Below are 21,134 nucleotides of genomic sequence, written 5' to 3'. Positions count from 1 at the left end.
GGAAACCACTATCTTTCTCAAGTTAAGTCTTCTAGTATCTCCAGGTACTCTTGCTACAGCAATTTAATTTACTCACAAATAAAATCTTTGTTAAAATATTTCTAAGATTTGTGACCTTTAATCTAAGTAAGATAAATTTCAAGGAGCTCTGGTAGCACGGTGGTTATGAATTGGGCTGCTAACGGCAAGGTCAGCAGTTCGAAACTACCAGTTGTTCCACAGGAGAAAGAGGAGGCTTTCTGCTCCAGTAAAGATTTACAGCCTCGGAAACCCTGTACAGGGTCACTAAGAGTCAGAACTGATTCCCCAGCACATAACCACCACCAGCAGCTAAATTTCAATAATAGTGAATAAGTACAAAAGAGTTAGCTAAAACATACATAAAAGAAAGCAAATATTGCTCTAAAAAAGTGCCACATAGATAAAAAGCAAGCTTTGTTTATCATCTTTTATATGACATTGTGTTTAATAAAACTTTTCACAATGATTATATATTGTAGCATTTTATAATAGTTATGATGAGACAGGGGTCTTCTACACAGAAACTTGACAGGAGAGTTGGAGAATGAGAAGTCCAGGACTAACAAAGGCAGTATTTAGGAATTGGTAGGGGAGTCCTGGTGTGGTGCTGTGGGCTAATGCGTCAGACTGCAAAGTTGTTTGAACTGCAAGGTCGGTGGTTCAAGCTCACCAGCTGCTCCTTGGAAACCCTATACAGGGTCGCTATAGGTCACCACGGGTCAGAATCGACTTGACAGCACTTAACAACAACAAGTTCCCAATGGTTAGTCCTTCAACCACAGATCTGAAGGTCAGGAGGGAGTAGGGACAGGTGGGGTCCAATAGATGGGAAGTGAGTTGAAGTGGGGGACAAGAAAGATGAACAGTACATGGATAGTGGGGCAGGCAGAAAACTCAAAGGGACAGTGGGTAGGGGTGTGAATCACGTGTTTCCATGGAGATAGTGACAGTGATGACCCCCTTGTCTGTGAGTCTGGTCTCCATGTCCACACCTCAGTCTGTCTTGAGAAGGAAGGGGGCTCAGTCAGCCCTGCTACTCTGGGGGCCTCCACACCTGCAGAGCAAACCCAGGTCTCAGATCAGAGTGGGTCACTTCAATTCTAACTCCAGGCTGGACAGGACAGCTCAGCCCCACCCTAGAACTCAGGACCAATCACTGGTCTTCCCTTAGAAGGGCAGGTGTGTTCACCTGGTGTAGTAGAGCTAGGTGAGGCCATAGGTGAGGAGGAAGCCAGCCCCCATGAGGACCCCTCTGACCAGGGTGTGGATCAGAGGCCCAGAGCCTTCTTCCACCTTACTGAAACAGGGGCAGCAAAGGTCGCTTCCTGTGGGAGGGAGAAGGCAGTGAGGCTCTGTCCCCTGCCCTCTGCCTCTCCAGCAGCCAGCACCTGACCAGACTGCCTGTCCCCACAACCTCTCCTGCAACTCACTCAGCCCTCAGGAAACGTGCTGTGAGCCCAGTGAGGCTGAGCTTCAAGGGTGAACTCCCCGCTACCTCCGGGCCCTGATATTGCGGGACAGCTATAGTATGCTGAGGACTGAGAGGGGCTCAGGGCTTTTCCGTCTGGAGCCCAGCTCAACGTGGCAGTGGAGTAGCTGTCAGCCACGCAGACCTGGACAGGGGCCGTCCCTCCAGGACACGTCTTAGGAGCTGGGAGAACAAATGACTGAAAGATAGGAGAGAGTGGATAGGGGCGGGGCGTAAGGGAGCTCACCAAGTGGGCGGAGCCTGGGGAAAGGCGAAGGATTGGACGATTGGTAAATGGGCGGGGCCAGGAGTGAGGCTGACTGGGCTGAGAGAGTAATTGGGGAGCAAGCCCTAGTATCACATTGTAGAGTAAGTGGATAGGGGCGGTGCATCTATACGCAGAGCAAATAATCCAAGAAGCTAGATTGTATGAAGAAGAACAAAGCGTCAGGGTTGGAGTAAGACTCATTAACAGCCTGCAATATGCCGATGATACAACTTTGCTTCCTGGATGAGAAAAAGACATAAAATGCTTACTGATGAAGATCAAAGATTTCAGGATGGATTGCATCCCAATGTAAAGATTACAAAAATCCTCACGCTGGACCAAAAAATAACATCCTGATAAACATAGAAAAGATTGAAGTTGTCAAAGACTTCCTTTTGCTCGGATCCCTAGTCAACACTCCTGGAAGTAGGAATCAACAAATGTAACAACATATTTCATTAGGCAAATCTGCTGCAAAAGGCCTCTTTAAAGTGTTCAAGAGCAAAAATGTAAAACTGAAGACTATCGTGCACCTAACACAAGCCATGGTATTTTCCATAGCCTCATATGCATGTGAAAGTTGGACAATAAATACGTAAAACCATAGAAGAATCGATGCATTTGAATTATGGTGTTGGAGAAGAATATGAGAGGTACTATGGACTGCCAGAAAAGCAAAAACCAACCTGGAAGAGATGCAACCAGAATACGTCTTGAAACCCAGATGGCAAGACTTCATTTTTTACATTTCTGACATGTTATCAGAACGACCAGTGCCTGAAGAAAGGCATCATGGTTGGTAAAGTGGAGCAGAGTCAGCGAAAAAGAGGAAGACCCCCAATGAGACGGGTTGGCACAGTTGTAGCAGCAATGGGCTCAAACTTAACAATTGGGAGGCGGGCACAAGGCAGGTCAGTGTTTCCTTCTGTTGTGCATAGACTCACCATGACTCAGAGCTGACTTGAGGGTATCCAACAACAAAGCTGAGAGGGAGTCCTGGTGGTGTGGACCTATAAAACAAGCACTGGACTGCTTAACCACAAGGTCGACAGTTCAAACTCACCAGTCATTGCTAAGAAACCCAATACAGGGTCACTATGAGTGAGAACACACTCAAGAGTACTTCCCAACAACAAGACCGATAGAGACATACAAAGAGACTGAGAACCAAAGAGACAGGGGAAGGAGGGTAGACCTGCAAGGAACCTGGTGGTTGGCTCAGTGTGGGAAAGAAGGGGGCTGAGAGGAGACTTGGAAGGAAGACGGGGAGTTCTGTATTATGAGTCTTGTGCGAGCATCTCAGGTGGAGCTGTGACTATTACTGGGCTAGCCTGGCAGATGCAGGAAATGTACCCAATTCTACAACCAGGCATAGAGGGCCAGGTGCACTTCAGGCACAAAGATGGTGGAAAAGAAGGCAGGGTCAGGTCATGGGAAGCCTCCGGGACAAGGCTAAGAGTCCTGAGCTTCATCCTGGGAGTATGGAAGTGTACTGTGCTTTCAGCTGGGGATAACGAAATAGCCTCTGGTTGCAGAAGGTCTCTGCTGGTGCCATTAGACAGGAAGGAAGCAGGCTTCAGGGGCTGAGCCTGTGGCAATGACCTGGGTAAGATATCATATTTGAATTAGGACTGGAGGAAAAAGAGAGAAGTGATTTGAGAGCAAAGTTTGCAAAACTCAGTGATTCATGGCATCTAGCTGGTGAGAAGGGGCTTTGTGTAGAGTGACTTCTTGGGGAAAGGAGTTGTTACGGTGGCATCTTCATGAGGGATTCAAAGCAGATCTGAGATCAGATAAATGACTGTGTCTAAGGGGGTGGGAGGAATAAGCACAGGAATGGGATGGAGATGGAGCCATGGGATGAAGCTCAGTGTAGCGAGAAACAGAGTCCAGGACGGAGCTAGAGGACTGTGTTCATTTGAGGTGCCTACAAAAAATGATCAGACAAGAAATGAAACAGGCATGTGTTATTTCAGAAACTCTGAACAGTGGGGCAGTCAAATGTGATATACTTGGTCGATCAGTGGGAGACTTTCATGAGAAGGGATGGTTGGGGGAAGACTCCACCACGAGTCTGAGGACAGAAGACTGGGTTCCTCTTCAAGTTCAACCTTCTCTCCTTTTATGCTCTGAGACACCAGCTGAACCCTAAACAGGCAGAGATCTGACTCCAGGGCAGCCCTCAAGAGGAACAGGGTCTTTCCTACCTGTGAATTTTCTGGAAAATGGTGGTGGCCACAGACTGCATGGTGTCTGAATGGGAAGATGTGGTGAGGGTGGACTTTTGCCCTTTCCCCAAAAAGGCACCAACATGGGAAGAGGTAGGGTTTGGGGACCGTCCCCTAAGAGAACTTCTGGGGAAAGGAACTCTGCCCCCACTATACTCCTGGTCCCAGCCATCTCACCCAACTCATTGGACATGTGGAACTGGACTATCATCTCCGTGGGCACCTGAGATCTTGGGTGTTTCACCTGACAGGTGATGTAGGTACCATGGGGCCTCGATATGAGGGTGAGCACTGAGGACTGCAGGGTGCTAGGGTCCTGTCTGTTAAGGGGACCCCCTGTCCAAGAGAAGGTGAATGGTCTCCACCCATCATGGAAGCCCAGCAGGCTGCAGATGACATCACGTTTGTGGGGCAACCAGATTCCATAGGTTCCAGAACGCAGATGTTGGGTTTCTCTCTCAGGTGTGAGGAGGAGAGAGGGAGATTCTTTGCCTCTGTGGGATAGGACCCCAGAATGTGGTCCTTATAGTGACCACTGTGTCAGGTCCATGATCAGAAGCACAGTGTCCTTTCCCTGTGGAAACATTTAGTTCCTCTCATCCAAACATGTTGAAGAGCAAAGATGTCAGCTTGAGGGCTAAGGTGCGCCTGACCCAAGCCATGGTATTTTCAATAACCTCATATGCATATGAAAGCTGGAGATCATAGAAGAATTGATGCATTTGAGTTATGGTGTTGGAAAATATTGAAAATGCCATGGGCTGCCAGAAGAACCAACAGATCTGTTTTGGAAGAAGTGCAGCCAGAGTACTCCTTGGAGGCCAAGATGGCCAAACTTTGTCTCTCATACTTCAGACATATTGTCAGGAGACATAGTCTCTGGAGAAGGATATCATGTTTGATAAGGTGGAGGGTTAGAGAAAAAGAGAAAGACCCCCAGTGAGATGGATTGGCCAAGTGGCAGCATCAATGGGCTCAAGCATGGCAACAATTGTGAGGTTGGCCCAGGACCGGGCAATGTTTCATTCTGTTGGGCATATAGGGTCACTATAAGTCAGTACTGACTCCACGGCACCTAACAACAACAACAACAACATCCAAACATCCTCTCCTGGAGCCCCTGCCATACCTGTCACCTGAAAATTCAGCCCCTTTCCTAGACAGTTACATGTTACATGCCGTCCTCGCTCCACTCGGAAAAAGTAGGTTCCTGTGTTGCTCTTCCTGGCATCTGAGATGCTCAGGGACCCGTCATTGGTGCTGGGAAACCTGAGGAAGTGGGATTGATTGACCCTCCGTCTCCTTCTTCACTGCTTGGTCTGGCTTGTTTGTGACCACAAGGGAATCACAATATATTTTGTCCTCACCCTAAAACCAGAAGATGTAGAGTGGGTTAGAGCGAAACCAGGGTTCCCAGCAGTATAGGAGAATTTGCCCAGAACAATGACAAACACTTGTGACTCCTACTCTCTTTCATCCCAAGGGGATGCTGAAGGACACAGAGACCCAGCTGCAGCCCCAGCCAGAACTCTTGTCCCTGAACCTACTTACCTCCCCACAGAAGGGATCTCAGCACCAAGTCAGCGTGCCCACCTACACTCACAGAGCCAGGAGCAAACCCAGGATAGGGAATGCTCTGAATATGGGAGAAGTCAAAGAAGTGCCCACAGAAATCTGGTAGGAGAGACAGGTGAAGCTGTGGTCACCATCACCATGAAAAGGGAACTTAGGAACCTGAGTTGTCAGCATGGGGGTGACTCTGTAGGTGTGGACACTAAGGTTCTGAGAGAGTGGGGGCCTTTTGAGAACTGAATCTGAAGTCATCACCATGCAAATGACTCTGAAATCCAAGAGGCAGAATTGGTCCACCAAGAAGTGAGTCCAGAGATCAAAGAGAAACATCCTTTCTGATAATTAGATGAGTCGCTTGTCAGACCCACCCTCCTTGAGTTTTGAGTTTCATGAACTCTAGAATCTTGTGGTACAAAGATGAAGCCCAGACCCACTGTAGTGAATTGAAGTATTTAATACGACCCTTCTGACCATATTCTAGCCATTTGAGTTCACTGAAAGTGAGAGGGTGCTCTTAGGCTATTGTAACATGTTTCCATTTCCCAAGCCCTTAGGCTGTTAAGTTTCATGTTCCCCCAACAGAAAGCTATCACCCTGTCTACCCAGAAGCCTTCTCACCACTGCTCAGCAGCCTATCCAAGACAACCACCACCTCCCCCTACCCCCCTTACCCATGCTACAGGATAAAAGCACCTAACCTGCACAGGAAGGGGGCTTCTGACTCATGTCAGGAGCCCATCCCAGGTTTATCCAATAAACCTGCCATTGCAGTTAAGCCACTTTCTATCTTTCTGCCTCTTTCTTTAATAACTATTTCAGCCTTTATTCTGGCAAAAAGAATATTGAAAGTACCATGGACTGCCAGAAGAACGAATAGATCTCTCTTGGAAGAGATACAGTCAGAATGCTCCTTGGAAGTCAGGATAGCAAGGCTTTGTCTCCATACTTAGGTTGTGTTATCAAGAAGGACAAGTCCCTGGACAAGGACATGCATCATGCTTGGTACAGTGGAGGGTCAGTGAAAAAGAGGGAGACCCCCAACGAAATGGTGGCAGCAGCAATGGGCTCAAGTATAGCAACAATTGTGAGGTTGGCGCAGGACTGGGCAGGGTTTCATTCTGTTGTGCAAAGGGTCACCATGGGTCGGAACCTACTTGGAAGCACCTAACAAAAACCAGCAAGAGATAGTCTTTGTGGTGGTGACTCTGTGCCATGGAGTCAGTTCCGACTCATAGCGACCCTGTACAGGGTTTCCAAGGCTGTAAATCTTTACAGGAGCAGAAAGATAGTCTTTGTAACTCCCACCAAATGACTGGGTTGGACTATGGAAATGAGGTGCTTGTAACCCTCTAAGGGGATTGGACAGCTTGCTAATAATGTAAATAAGGTGCATGATGTGGGAGTGGCATCTGACCTTTTCTAGGACCTCTTCTAACTGCCAGCCATCAGCCATCCAAGGCTGAAACCTATGAGACAGAGATCAGACTTGCCTTGACTTTCCAACGTCTTGTTGCTGTTTTAACAATACTGACACCAAACAGCCTTCCAACAGTACTCTCCACTTCTCTGCTGGGTTTGATCACTGACAGCTCACAGACCTTACTCACAGTGATGGGTTCTTAGGGATGTAAAGTGTTGCAATCAGTTTCCTGTTGGCATTTCCTTCGCCCCTCCCCACATTCAGGGCGTTCACTTGACTGACAGAAGGACCTGGACTTGTTCACGGCCCTGTGGACGCAGCTATGCTGCCCCTGGTGCTGCTATCCCTCCTGTGGGGAGGTAAGTAGGCGCAGGAACAATGGGCCCCCACAGAGGCCGGGCTGGGGCTGCAGTGGTGTCTCTGTGTCCCTCAGGGTCCCTGCAGGATAAAGAGTACAAGCTGCAGGTTCTGATATCGGTGAGGGTCCAGGAAGGCCTGTGTGTCACTGTTCCCTGCAATTTCTCCTACCCCTGGGAAGATTCATTTCCATCTGGTAAACTCTACATCTTCTGGTTTGAGGATGGGGCCGACATATACAGAGATCCTCCGGTGGCCACAAACAAGCCAGGGAGAGCAGTGAAGACAGAGACGTGGGGGCGATTCCGCTTCCTCGGTGATCCCAGCACTAATGACTGTTCCCTGAGCATCACAGATGCCAGGAAGAATGATACGGGGACCTACTTTTTGCGAGTGGAGAGAGGACTGAAAGTAAGATACACCTACAAAGATAAGCTGCATTTGCGGGTGACAGGTATGTCAGGGGCCCCAGGAGAGGAAGCTGGGATGAGGGGACAGCCCAGAGAAAGGATGGTTTCTGCTCCTGTTCACGGAGCCTGGGTGGTCAGAGGAAGTACAGGATCAAGACCAGTTCATATCCTGAGACACTGGCCAGTGTCAGGGCCACACTCTGGGTCCCCATCCTCCAGGGGCCCAGACACCTCTCTCTCCTCCTCAGACTTCAGAGAGAAACCCAACATCTACATCCCGGAACTTCTGGAATCTGGCCACCCCACAAACCTAACCTGCAGCCTACCAGGATCCTGTGATGGGGGGAGACCACTCACCTTCTCCTGGACAGGGGATGCCCTTAATAGGCAGGACCCTAGCACCCTGCAGTCCTCAGTGCTCACCCTCATACTGAGGCCCCAGGACCATGGCACCTACCTCACCTGTCAGGTGAAACGTCAAAGAACTTGGTTGGTCACAAAGACGACCATCCAGCTCAATGTCTCCTGTGAGTGTGGCTGGGATGGCTTGGACTCTGAGGACGTGGGAGTGGGGTGTGTGTGTGGGTGTGGGTGTAGGGGGAGAAGATGAGAGAGAGTCCAGGAGAAGGTGGAAATGAAAGAGGAAGGAGCAGAAGGCAGGGCAGGAAGGAGGGAGAGAGACACCAACATGCACTAACCTTGGGAAACTCATGCCCTGGGTGTCTGAGTGGAGAGTAGGCAAGGAGGCAGCGCTCACCTTCCTCTTTCCTTGGGATCTTGGGTTCAGAGCCAACACTGATCACACTCCTCACCTCTGAAGTAGGGGTCTTATCTTTCTATCCCAGATGCTCCAGAGAACCTCACCGTCTTCTTCCAAAATGGCACAGGTGGGAAAGAACCTCTCCTCTCCAGGGCTGGGAACTCAGAGCAGAGGTGGGGATCAGAGCTCCAATGGGATCAGATATGGGCAGAGCCAGGATGGGAATCATCACCCTCCCTGCGCTACCTGCCACACACACTCTCTTCAAAGACGTGAGTCAGACCTTGGACCCTCCCATGTCTCCATCCATCCTGTGGTCCAGATCTTACCACAGTCACCAAAGACCTCTTTGTTGCCACATCCAAGAGGTAGTCCATGCCAATCCCATTTCACTTTGACAGTGCTCTGTGGGTTTCCTCCTACCTCTCCAACTTGGACCCCTGAGCCGTACTTCCTGATGCATTAACAAATTCTATTTCCCAAAGTCATCTGGGGCAGTCTGTGCTCCCTCTGCCAAACAGTACTGAGCCCAGCATGGGCTAGGGGAGGAGAGACAGTGGTAAAACAGAGCCTGGGAAGGGGGGAGAGATAGAAAGTATTATCAACTTTCCTCCTTTCAAGGTCATAATCTTTCTCTCCTTCTCTCTTCCATCATCTCTCTCTCCATCTTTCATTGCATTTCTCTGTCCCGGCATCTCTTTCCACCTCTCTCTGCATCTTTCTCTGCTTCCACATGCATCTTTCTCTCTTTCTCCATCTTTCTCCCCAAAGCCCTCAAGGTCATAAGAAACAGCTCACCCCTTTCCATACTGGAGGGCCAGTCTCTTCACCTCATCTGTGTAGCTGACAGCAACCCTCCTTCAGAGTTAACCTGGTTTCAGGGATCCCGAGCCCTGAATGTCTCCTCCATCTTCAACATGGGGTACCTGGAACTGCATCAAGTCAGAACTAGAAATGAAGGAGTGTTCACCTGCAGAGCCAAGAACAGACTAGGCTCACAAAATATATCTCTGAGCCTCTCTGTGACCTGTGAGTGTGGTGACTCCTGAGGGCAGGACACCCAGGTCCTGGGGAGGGTACAGGTACCTTCTGAAGCTTCTCCTTCCCCTCCACAGACCCCCCACGGCTGCTGTGGTCCTCCTGCTCCTGGAAGGCTATGGGTCTGCAGTGCAGTTGTTCTGCCCAAGCCTGGCCAGCCCCGTCCCTGCACTGGTGGGTTGGGGACAGGTTGGTGGAGGAGAAAAGCAGCAATGCCTCCTTCTCTGTCACCTCCAGCTGCACTGGGCCTTGGGCCAATAGCTCCTTCAGCCTCCTAACGGGACTCAGCCCCATCCTCAGACTCCGCTGTGAAGCCCGGAATGACCATGGGAACCAGACTGTAGCTGTTCAGATGTTGCCAGGTTGGGGTCTCTTGTGGGCTGAGACCTAAGGGGATAGGGAATGGGGCTTGAACGTAAGGTGAACAAAAGAACAGATTGCTCCATCCCCTGTCTAAACTGCCACCTGGCACAATTTTCCCAAGGAGGTGGGAAGATAAGAAACCAAGTTCTTGAGTTAGTAGCCTTGAGGATGTCACCTTAGCATCTCCATCTTCCAGATTTTACTCTATACAACTCCTCTTCTCACCAGCTGCACCCCATGAGTCACTGAGTCATTTGCAAAAACTCAAATCGCTTCTCTCTTTCTCCTCCCCTGAGTCCCAGTCCTAGCTCAGATCTATCCTCTGACCCAGATCATTGACTCAGGCTTTGCCATGCTTCCTTCCAGTCTAATGGCTCCAGTGATGCTCTTCTACACACAGAGCCTATTGCATTATCCCCAGCTAATAGTCCCCAGTACTCCCAGGACAAAACCCTGGGCTCTGCACGCTCTGACCCTGCCTTCCTTTCCATCATCATTGTGCCTGCAGCGCAGGGCCTCCATGTCCCGTCGCAGAACTAAGTGCATTTCCTGCACCTGCCAGGTTAGCTCATTGTTTTGCACAGTCCACCTGAAATGCCAGGGCACTACTCCCTAACACAGAACTGCCCCTCTTTCTTCTAATCTCCGCTCAACCCCCTTCTTGACCATGCTGATTCAATCATCAGGTTCCTAGCAGTTCCACTCTTCCATTCCTGACTCTCTGTCCTTTTTTCTCTCACTCTATCTGTGTCTGTCTCAGCCTTGGTCCCCCAAGTGTTTTCTCAACGTCGCCTCCTCACTGCCTTCGTTTCTGCCCAGCCCCCTCTCAGGCCCTTCGCGGATCTCTCCCATCTCCACCCTCCTCCTTTCTAGTCGTCTTGCTCTCCCAGCTCCCAAGAACTTGAGCTAATATGCCACCTCGCAGTGTGTCCTAGATGAACAGCCCCTGTCCTGGTCTGCGTGGCTGACAGCAACTCACTGCCCCGCTGAGCTGGGCGCGGAGGGGAAAGCCTTGAGAGCCCCTTCCACCCACTCCCAGTCCTCAGCATCTGAGGGGCTGGAATTGCCCCCTAATATTAGCGGCTGGATGGAGGTGGAGGTAAGTAAGTTTCCTGGAAGGTCCAGAGAGACGCAGGAGAGGTTGTGGGGACAGGCAGTCTGGTCAGGTGCTGGCTGGGGGAGGGGCAGAGGCCAGGGGACAGAGCCTCACTGCCTTCTCCCTCCCACAGGAAGGGACCTTTGCTGCCCCTGTTTCAGTAAGGTGGAAGAGGGCTCTGGGTCTCTGATCCGCACCCTGGTCAGAGGGGTCCTCATGGGGGCTGGCTTCCTCCTCACCTATGGCCTCACCTGGCTCTACTACACCAGGTGAGCTCACCTGCCCTTCTCAGGGAAGACCAGTGATTGGTCCTGAGTTCTAGGGTGGGGCTGAGCTGTCCTGTCCAGCCTGGACTTAAAATTGAAGTGACCCACTCTGATCTGAGACCTGGGTTTGCTCTGCAGGTGTGAAGGCCCCCAGAGGAACAGGGCTGACTGAGCCCCCTTCCTTCTCAAGACAGACTGAGGTGTGGACATGGAGACCAGACTCACAGACAAGGGGGACATCACTGTCACTGTCTCCATGGAAACACGTGATTCCCACCCACTGTCCCTTTGAGTTTTCTGCCTGCCCCACTATCCATGTACTGTTCATCTTTCTTGTCCCCCACTTCAACTCACTTCCCATCTATTGGACCCCACCTGTCCCTACTCCCTCCTGACCTTCAGATCTGTGGTTGAAGGACTAGCCATTGGGAATTTGCCCTTCTTGTTGTTGTTAAGTGCTGTCAAGTCGATTCTGACCCGTGGTGACCTATAGCGACCCTGTATAGGGTTTCCAAGGAGCAGCTGGTGAGCTTGAACCACCGACCTTGCAGTTCAAACAACTTTGCAGTCTGACGCATTAGCCCACAGCGCCACACCAGGACTCCCCTACCAATTCCTAAATACTGCCTTTGTTAGTCCTGGACTTCTCATTCTCCAACTCTCCTGTCAAGTTTCTGTGTAGAAGACCCCTGTCTCATCATAACTATTATAAAATGCTACAAAATATAATTATTGTGAAAAGTTTTATTAAACACACTATCATATAAAAGATGATAAACAAAGCTTGCTTTTTATCTATGTGGCACTTTTTAGAGCAAATTTTTCTTTCTTTTATGTATGTTTTAGCTAACTCTTTTGTACTTATTCACTATTATTGAAATTTAGCTGGTGGTGGTGGTTATGTGCCATGGAGTTGGTTCCAACTCATAGCGACCCTGTACAGGGTTTCCAAGGCTGTAAATCTTTACAGGAGCAGAAAGCCTCATCTATCTCCCGCAGAACAGCTGGTAGTTTCGAACTGCTGACCTTGCCGTTAGCAGCCCAATTCGTAACCACTGCACTACTAGAGGTCCTTGAAATTTATCTTACTTAGATTAAAGGTCACAAATCTTAGATGAACTTTTAAAAAGTCTATATCCATAAAGGAGCTCTGGTAGTGCAGTGGTTACGAATCCAGCTGCAAACCGCAAGGTCAGCAGTTTGAAACTACCAGCTGTTCCGCGGGAGAAAGATGAGCCTTTCTGCTCCTGTAAAGATTTATAGCCTCAGAAACCCTGTGCAGGGTCACTGTGAGTCGGAACTGACTCCACAGCACATAACAACAACGTATCCATAAAGGAGTCCTGGTGTGGTGCTGTGGGTTAATGCACTGTACTGAAAAGTTGTTTGAATAGCAAGGTTAGTGGTTTAAGCTCATCAGCTGCTCCTTGGAAACCTTGTACAAGGTCGCTATGGGTTGGAACCTACTGGACAGCAGTCAACAATAACAACAGCAACATACTCATGAAGGGCACTACCAAAATCAAGATACAATATCATTCCTGCACCATGAAGACTCCCAGACGATACACTACCATGTGTAACAATTATACTTCCCTTTATAAACATACATCAGAGGTGTCCATTTAAAAAACAATAAATTTTCAAGAGTCAGTTATTATTGTTTAACTTAAACGTTTAAGTCTATATTTCCAATTTCATTTTGTGTGTGGTGTGAGGTAGGGATCAAGTTCCCCACCACCACCGATTGCTGTGTTTTTGTTAATGTATCGAGCTGGTTCTCACTCATAGTGACCCTATATAGGGTTTCTAAGGAGCAGCTGGTGGGCTTGAATCAACTTTCTGATTACCAGCCCAGTGCTCATCTTATAGCACCACACTAGGACTCCCTGTTGTTGCTGTTGCTGTAAAGTGTTGTTGTTGATTCTGATCCTAGAGACCTTGTATAGGATTTCCGAGGAGTGGCTGGTGGGTTTGAACTACTGATCTTGTGGTTCAAATTGACATATCTAATTGACTTGGGCCCTTTGCTTTAAAGATCATCTATTACGTTCTGAATTAATTAGGCAACTTTGTTTTAGAAGCATTTTGATTTGTTTGTCAGAGTTAAAATGTGGAGATATCTCACAATAATTGAATGTCTAATGTCTGATGGAGCTCTGGTAGTGTAGTGGTTACGAATCGGGCTGTGACCCTCAAGGTCAGCATTTCTAAACTACCAGCTGTTCGGTGGGAGAAAGATGAAACTTTCTGCTCCTGTAAAGATTTACAGCCTCGGAAACCCTGTTCAGGGTCGCTATGGGTTGGAACTGACTCGACGGCACTTAACAACACCAACAACAATGTCTCATGGGAAATGGAAAGATCTGGAAATCCCACATGACAGCAATCAGTCAGAGCTCATTTTGCATATTTCTCGCTGCAAACCTGGCATGGAGGCCATGTCTGGTCTCCCCCTGCTTCACAAGAGGGGGCGCAGAGAATCACCGCCCAAGGCGGATTCCTGTGAGGCAGAGGTCAGATGGGCCTCCACCCTCCAGCCTTCTTTGTCCTATTCTGACACCAATCACCCCTCCCATGGGTACATTACTCTTCTGGGTTCGATCATTTGTTGCAATGACCACACAGAACTCCAAAACAATACTCACAATTATGGGTTTATTAAGGAAGTTGTTGCGCTTGCTGTTAAGTGCTATAGAATCGATTCCAACTCATAGCAACCCTGGATAGGGTTTCCAAGAAACAGCTGGTGAACTTGAATTGCCAACCTTGCAGTTCAAACTGACTTTGAAGTCCAGCACACACCAGAATTCAGGAATGCCTCTTCACATGTCTCTCTCATCCTCTGCCTATCAGCGATGCCCCTTGGGCTCTGCCATCCTCAGGCAAGTGTCACAAACTCTGTTGGCCCTGTGAATAAACACCCAAAGGGAATCCCATTCTGCAAGCTAGCCTCCTTCTGGAAGGCACTGGACTTTACTTAGAGCATAGGCTGGGATCCCCCTACTCAGCCCATTCTGCTGCCTCTTGAAGGTCTTAGAGACCCAGTGGTTCCTAGGACATGCTCTGCTCATGTTTTTTTTTCTTTCTTGATGACCTTGAGATGCTCTGTTCCTGCTTCTGAGATGGCTCCTTTTAAACCTAGTGTTGTGGCAAAACTAACCAATCCCCAAGTTAGAGTCCTGTACACCCTTTCTGCATGGTCCCACCCAATCATTTGTTGGGACTTATGAAAACTAAGAATAGAATAGTCATATTACATAAATTCACTGGACTACACTCACCATGACCTCTGGCTGCCCCTGTGTTGTTTTTTTAAGTGCCATGGAGTAGGTTCCGACTCATAAGGATCCTGTATAGGGTTTCCGAGGAGCTGTTGGTAAGTTTGAACTGTCGACCTTGTGGTTCAAACTTACCTTGAGGTCAAGTGCTTATCCTATGGGGCCACTCCAGGACTTCAACCTCCCCTGTATTGAAGGCAAAACTTAGGTACCATATGCTAAAACACTGACCCCATTGTTTTTTCATTCCAGGCCTACACCACTTATTTTCTATATCCTCTTTGTTATTATTTTTAAACTCCTGGAGACATAAATGCACTGACCCATCAAACAAAAAAATTCTGTAACTGAGAGTTACTCTCTAACTTGATTTTTCAACAGTAACTGCAGTTCTAACCTGAGACAGGGAAACCAACTGAAGCCCATGTGTGTCCCCTGCTGGCCAAGATGCACAAAGCATTCTTAATCTGTTCAGAAATCAACCAATGAAGAAACAAGAATCGATGCCTTTTAGTTATGGTTTTGGCGAAGAATCTCAAATATGCTGTGAACTGTCAAAGAATGAATAAATCTGTGTTGGAACAAGCGCAGCCAGAACGCTCCTTAGAATTGATGATGCTGAGACTTGGGCTCACGTATTTTGGACGTGTTATCAGAAAGGACCAGTTCCTGGAGAAGGACATCATGCTTGGTAAAGCAGAGGGTCAGGGAAGGAAAAAAAAAAAAAGGAGGAAAATCCTCAATGAGATGGGTTGACACATTGGCTGAAACAGCAGGCTCAAACATAGTCCTAACTGTGAGAATGGTGCATGATGGGGCAGTGTTTCATTCTGTTGTTCATAATAGGGTCATTATGAGTGAGAACTGGCTTGATGCCACCTAACAACAAAAACCATGGGTAAAACTGTCCAATTTAGATGCCCACCATCCAGCTTCTTCTTCCAGAACAATTTTGACCAATTACAATGTAGAGATGTAACATAGCATGATAAAATATTTAGAAAGAATATTTTAATGAACTGTATGAAACAAATTATGGTAGAGTACTGCAGATTTCCACCTGGAAGGACACTAATGAAAATATGCTTATAAAACATAAGCAATGATAAGACAGCAGAACATAAGTGGAACTGGACAATTTAGGAGAAATGATTAAGGATGGAAATATGACAATCCAGAAGTAAAATTGAATTGGAAGCAAAAAAAAACACCCCACAGTCCTTGACACACAGAAAACAAAAAACAGTGGTTTGGGTCCCAGGATCAGAAAAATTTAACAAGATTCAGAGAAAAGGGTCAGATAACAGGAGATTACATATATTACTTTGTTAGATGCTGATAGAGCATCTCTTAAAATTCATCCCACAAAATTCCCCTATTATAATATTATTTCCTTAACCAAGAGTTCTATGCCAAGTCATTTTACTATGTGAGTCATAACCAGCTATGGATAATATTGTTAAGAATGGGTATTCCAGAACAATTAATTGTGCTCATGAGGAACCTGTACATAGACTAAGAGGCAGTTGTTCGAACAGAACAAAAGAATACTGAATGGTTAAAAATCAGGAAAACTGTGTGTCAGGGTTGTATTCTTTCACCATACTCATTGAATCTGTATGCTGAGCAAATAATCCAAGAAACTGAACTATACTGGAGAAGAATGTGGCATCAGGATTGGCAGAAGACTCATTAACAACCTGAGATATGCAGATGACAGTCTTGCTGGTTTAAAGCAAAGAGGACTTGAAATACTTACTGATAAAGATAAAAAACTTCAATATGGATTGTAGCTCTATGTAAAGTAAACAAAACTCCTCACAAAGGGACTAACAAATAACATCATAATAAACGGAGAAAAAAAGGAAATTATCAAAGACTTCAATTAGCTCATATGCATGTGGAAATTGGACAATGAATAAAGGAAACTATGGAAGAATCATGAATTTGAATTACAGTGTTAGAGAAGAATATTGAAAATGCCATGGACTGCCAGAAGAACAAACAAATCTGTCTTGGAAGAAAAACAGTCAGAATGCTCCCTCGAAGTGAGGACAGAAAGACGTGTCTTTCATTGTTGCTGTTAGCTGTCGCGTCAAGTCGGCTCTGACTCATCGTGATTCTGTGCACAACAGAGTGAAATATTGCTGGGTTCTTCATCATCCTCACAATCATTGCCACACTTGAGCTCATTGCTACTGCCACTGTGTTAATTCATCTTGTTGGGGACTTCCTTATTTTTGCTGACCCTCCACTTTACCACGCATATTATCAGGAGGGACTGGCCCTCCTAATAATATGCCCCAAGTATAAGAGATGAAGTCTTCCATACTAGCTTCTAAGGCAAATTCTGGCTGTACTTCTTCCAATATAGATTTGTCTGTTTTTCTGGCCATCCATGGTACTTGTAACATACTTCTCCGACATCATAACTCAAATGCATCAATTCTTCTATGGCCTTCCTTATTCATGTCCCAACTTTCACATGCATATGAGGCTATTGAAAATGTCATAGCTTGGATCAGGCACACCTTAGTTCTCAAGCTGACATCTTTGCTCTTGAATACTTTAAAGGGGTCTTGTGCAACAGATTTGCCTAATGCAATACATCGTTTGATTTCTTGACTGCTGCTTCCATAATTGTTGATAGTGAATCCAAGCAAAATGAAGTCTTTGACAACTTCAATCTTTTCTCTACGTATCACAATGTTATTTATTGATCCAAAGGTGGATTATTCTTTTATTTACATTGAGGTGCAACCCATACTGAAGGCTGTATGCATCAGTATTTTAAGTCCTCTTCACTTTCAACAAGCAAGGTTGCACGATCTGCATATTGGAGGTTGTTAATGAGTCTTCCTCTAATCCTGATGCCGTGTTCTTCTTTATATAATCCAGTTTTTCAGGTTATTTGCTCAGTGTATCAATTGAATAAGTATGTGAAAGGATACAACCCTGGCACACACCTTTCCTGATTTTAAATCATTCAGTATCTCCTTGATCTATTCGAACAACTGCCTCTTGGTTTGTGTATAGGTTCCTTATGAGCACAACTAAATGTTCTGGAATATCCATTCTTCACAATGTTATCCATAGCTTGTAATGATCCACACAGTCAAAAGCCTTTGCATAGTCAATAAAGCACAGGTAAACATGTTTCTGGTATTCAGCAAAGACTTATCTGACGTCTGCAATGATATCCCTCACTTCACATCCTTGTCTGAATCCTGCTTGAACTCTGGCAGTTCCTTATCAACGTACTGTTGCAACCATTGTTGAATTATCTTTAACAAAGTTTTACTTGAGTGTGATATTAATGATATTGTCCATAATTTGGACATATTATCAGATGGATCCGTTCCTGGAGCAGGGCATTGTGCTTGAAAAAGTGGGGCCAGGTGGTCAATGAAACAGAAGACGATCCCCAACAAGATGGATTGACATAGTGGCAGCGACAGTGAGCTCAAACATGGCAGCAGTTGTAAGGGTGGTGCAGGACTCCGCAGTATTTCATTCTTTTGTACAGAGGGTCAGTATGAGTCAGAATGGACTTGGTAGCACCTAACAACAGCAGTATTCTAACTAGCCACACAAAACCAATAACAAGTTAACTGCTTTTTTCTAACAATACTGTCTACTTCAAGACTTACCCTTGGATAGCTTTGGTCTTCGCCATTTTATTCATCTCCAAAGCAATCTCATCCCGTCCAAAAGCTTTCTTGTTATTTTTGTGGTTGCCCTTGTATTAGGTCTGACTCATTTCAATCTTATGTTTAGGAGATCAAAACATTTTCTAGTCCTGCATGGTTACGTAGTGTTGCTGTAACAGAAATACCTTAAATAGATGGCTTTAACAAACAAAATTCATTCTCTAACAGTTTAGGAGGCTGGAAGTTCAAATTCAGAGTGTTGGCTGTAGGGGAAAGCTTTTTCTATGTCAGCTCTGGGGAAAGGTCCTTGTCTCTTTTCATCATCTGTAGGCCTGGAATTCCTTGAAGTTCTCGGTGTGTCCTGGCATCAATCTCTCTCTGGATCTAGGAGCTTCACAGTGCAGGGACCCCCATGTCAAAAGGACTTCACTCCACTCCCGGCTCTTCTTTCTTGGTGTGGTAGGTCTCTTTGATCTCTGCTCACTTCTCTCTTCTTTTATCTCTTGTAAGACAAAAGGTGTTTCTTACCCATGAGAAACTCCCTTACATTGGATCTAGGTCTTGATGGGGTTAAGGATGGAGTCCTGGTGTGCATTGTAAGATAAGCACTGGATGCTAACTTCAAGGTTGGCAGTTCAAACCAACCACCTGCTCCTTGGAAACTCTACAGGGTTGCTATGAGTTGGAACCAGCTCTACAACACTTAGTAACAACAACGAATCCCACTTTTAGCACAGTGGATCTGTAGGACAAACCACAAGATCAGCAGTTGGAGCCCACCAGCTCTTCCATGGAATAAAGATGAGGTTATGCTCCCATAAAGATTTTCAGTCTGAAACCCTATACGGGGTCTCTATGTTACTCGATGGCACAAACAACAACATCCCACATTGATCTTTCTATTCATTTGCCACATCAGATCACATCATGCAGAATCATCACATAACTGCCAATCCACTTAACAGTGCCTTTCTCAAGAGAGGATCATGGCCCAGCCAAGCTGACTCATGTTTTGAAGGGACACAGTTCAATCCATGACATGCGCCATCTTGGTATGTTGAGTTTATTGGTGTGGCTGTTGTGTCAATCCATCGCATTGAGGACTTCCCTCATTTTTACAAAGATGCAAGTCCGTTTTCTAGCCATTAGTCTTTCCTGGTGGCGTGTCCAAAATAAGCAAGATAAAGCCTTACCATCCTCACTTATAAGGAGCATTCTGACTGTTTTCTCCTAAGATTGAGTAAAGGAGCTCTGGTAGCACAGTGGTTATGAGTCAGGCTGCCAATCTCAAGGTAGGCAATTTGAAACTACCAGTGGTTCCTTGGGAGAAAGATGAGGCTTTCTGCTCCCATAAAGGTTTACAGCTTTGGAAATCCTACACAGGGTCACTATGAGTCGGAACCAACTCCACAGTACATCACCACCACCACCATCAAGATTGAGTTGTATAGTCTCTGGTGGTGGTGGTACTAAATGGCTTGAAGTTGGTTCCAACCTTGGTGGTGGTGGTGGTTGTGGTTGTGTGCCAGTGATTCTGTTCCAACTCATCGCAGCCCTGTAGAATGTTTCTGAAGAGCAACTGGTAGGTTTGAACTACCGGCCTTGTGGTTAGCAGTCCAGTGCTTATCCTACAAAGGCAAGCCAGTACTGGTAGCTCATGGTATATTGAATACAACATATTCAATATTCTCCCACATACCACAATTTGAAGATAAATTCAAAGGATTTGAATACCATAAAATACTGATAACTTTATCTTAGACCTCTCCTTGCAGCTCCAGACTCAGAAATCTAACTCCTTGCTTCAGTATCTAATATACAATCTATACTCACCATGTCCAAAACTTAGGTTGGATTTGCACTCCAAATTTGTTCTTCCCACAGTCTTCGCCATCTCAGTAAATATCCACTCCATTGTCCAACTGCTTAGGCTAAAGATTTTGGAGCCAACCCTGACTCCTCTCCTCTTATACATTCAATTAGAAACCTGCTTGGCCCTACATATACAGAATTTGTCCTCTTCTCCTTCCCTCCATTTCTCTTCTGTTCTTTTCCCTTCCTGATCAATAAATACAGTGACAAGTCATTAGGTACAGCAGAGCAAGGTGGATGTCAGCATGGAGAGAGGTGTCTCAAACAGGGTGAGGAAAGTACCCACCCAGAAGACTCCTGGTGTGGCTTTGTAGGATAAACACTGGACTGTGAACCATAAGGTCAGCGGTTCAAACCCACCAGCTGCTCCTTGGAAACCCTGTACCGGGTCACTATGAGTCAGAACCGATTTGACAGCACTTATCAATAACAACAACGTAATGTCAGATAGGAGTGTCAGAACCCAAGCGAGATGAGGATAGCATTGGTATGTGGGGACAGTCCAGGGGGAATTTCAGAGCTGCAAAAGCACAATGAGAGAGTTCTTAAAGACAGAGGCCTCCCAGCAAAGAAAGCAGAGCTAAAGCAGAATAAAGGCGGCATTCCCATTGGGGTGGGATAGTTGTAATGATGGAAGACTGGTTGCACTCAAGGGAATTATGTATTTGAAGTATTATTATATGAATAGTGGGAAACAGGTCCCTCACTCACAGAGAGGGGAATTTCAATTACGGAAAAGTAAACAGGTAAAATGACCTATGAGGTAACAGATTGGAACTCTAGGGGAAAAGATTAGACTCACGGATCTGAGCCGTTGTTTCATGAGTGAATTAATGAATGAATGCAAACTAGCAACTACTTCCCGAAAATCAGGAATGAGCTGATGGCATTTACAATCACAATTAATATTTAACATTCTAATAATGAGGTTCTTGGTAGAAAAGAAAACCAATCTGGGTTAACTTAACTGAAAAAGAAGAAGAAGAAGGAATTTATTCACAGAACATTAGGTAGCCAGCAGATTGAATGAAATCGCTTTAGTACCAAGTTTAGAAAATGGGTCA

General features: G+C 46.4%; 2 protein-coding genes across 2 annotated transcripts; one reads left to right on the top strand and one right to left on the bottom strand.

The window, feature by feature from the left end:
- Positions 1–1,041: 1,041 nt before the first annotated feature.
- Positions 1,042–6,232, bottom strand: SIGLEC14 (sialic acid binding Ig-like lectin 14). Its single transcript, XM_006878335.1, is given in 7 exon segments — positions 1,042–1,075; positions 1,211–1,346; positions 1,517–1,672; positions 4,163–4,371; positions 5,165–5,254; positions 5,605–5,659; positions 6,229–6,232. Coding segments are annotated over 7 exon segments (684 nt in total).
- Positions 6,233–7,299: 1,067 nt separating this feature from the next.
- Positions 7,300–11,439, top strand: LOC102811533 (sialic acid-binding Ig-like lectin 5-like). Its single transcript, XM_006868354.1, has 9 exons — positions 7,300–7,336; positions 7,411–7,788; positions 7,993–8,271; positions 8,590–8,631; positions 9,276–9,533; positions 9,620–9,904; positions 10,877–11,008; positions 11,135–11,270; positions 11,406–11,439. Exons 1-9 carry the CDS (start codon positions 7,300–7,302, stop codon positions 11,437–11,439), a joined length of 1,581 nt encoding a protein of 526 aa, XP_006868416.1.
- Positions 11,440–21,134: the final 9,695 nt, after the last annotated feature.

The sequence above is a fragment of the Chrysochloris asiatica genome, unplaced genomic scaffold (assembly GCF_000296735.1).
Source record: "Chrysochloris asiatica unplaced genomic scaffold, ChrAsi1.0 scaffold00116, whole genome shotgun sequence".
Classification (NCBI taxonomy): Eukaryota; Metazoa; Chordata; class Mammalia; order Afrosoricida; family Chrysochloridae; genus Chrysochloris; species Chrysochloris asiatica.
Note: the sequence above shows the minus strand (reverse complement) of the source record. Positions and strands in the feature narration are given on the sequence as shown.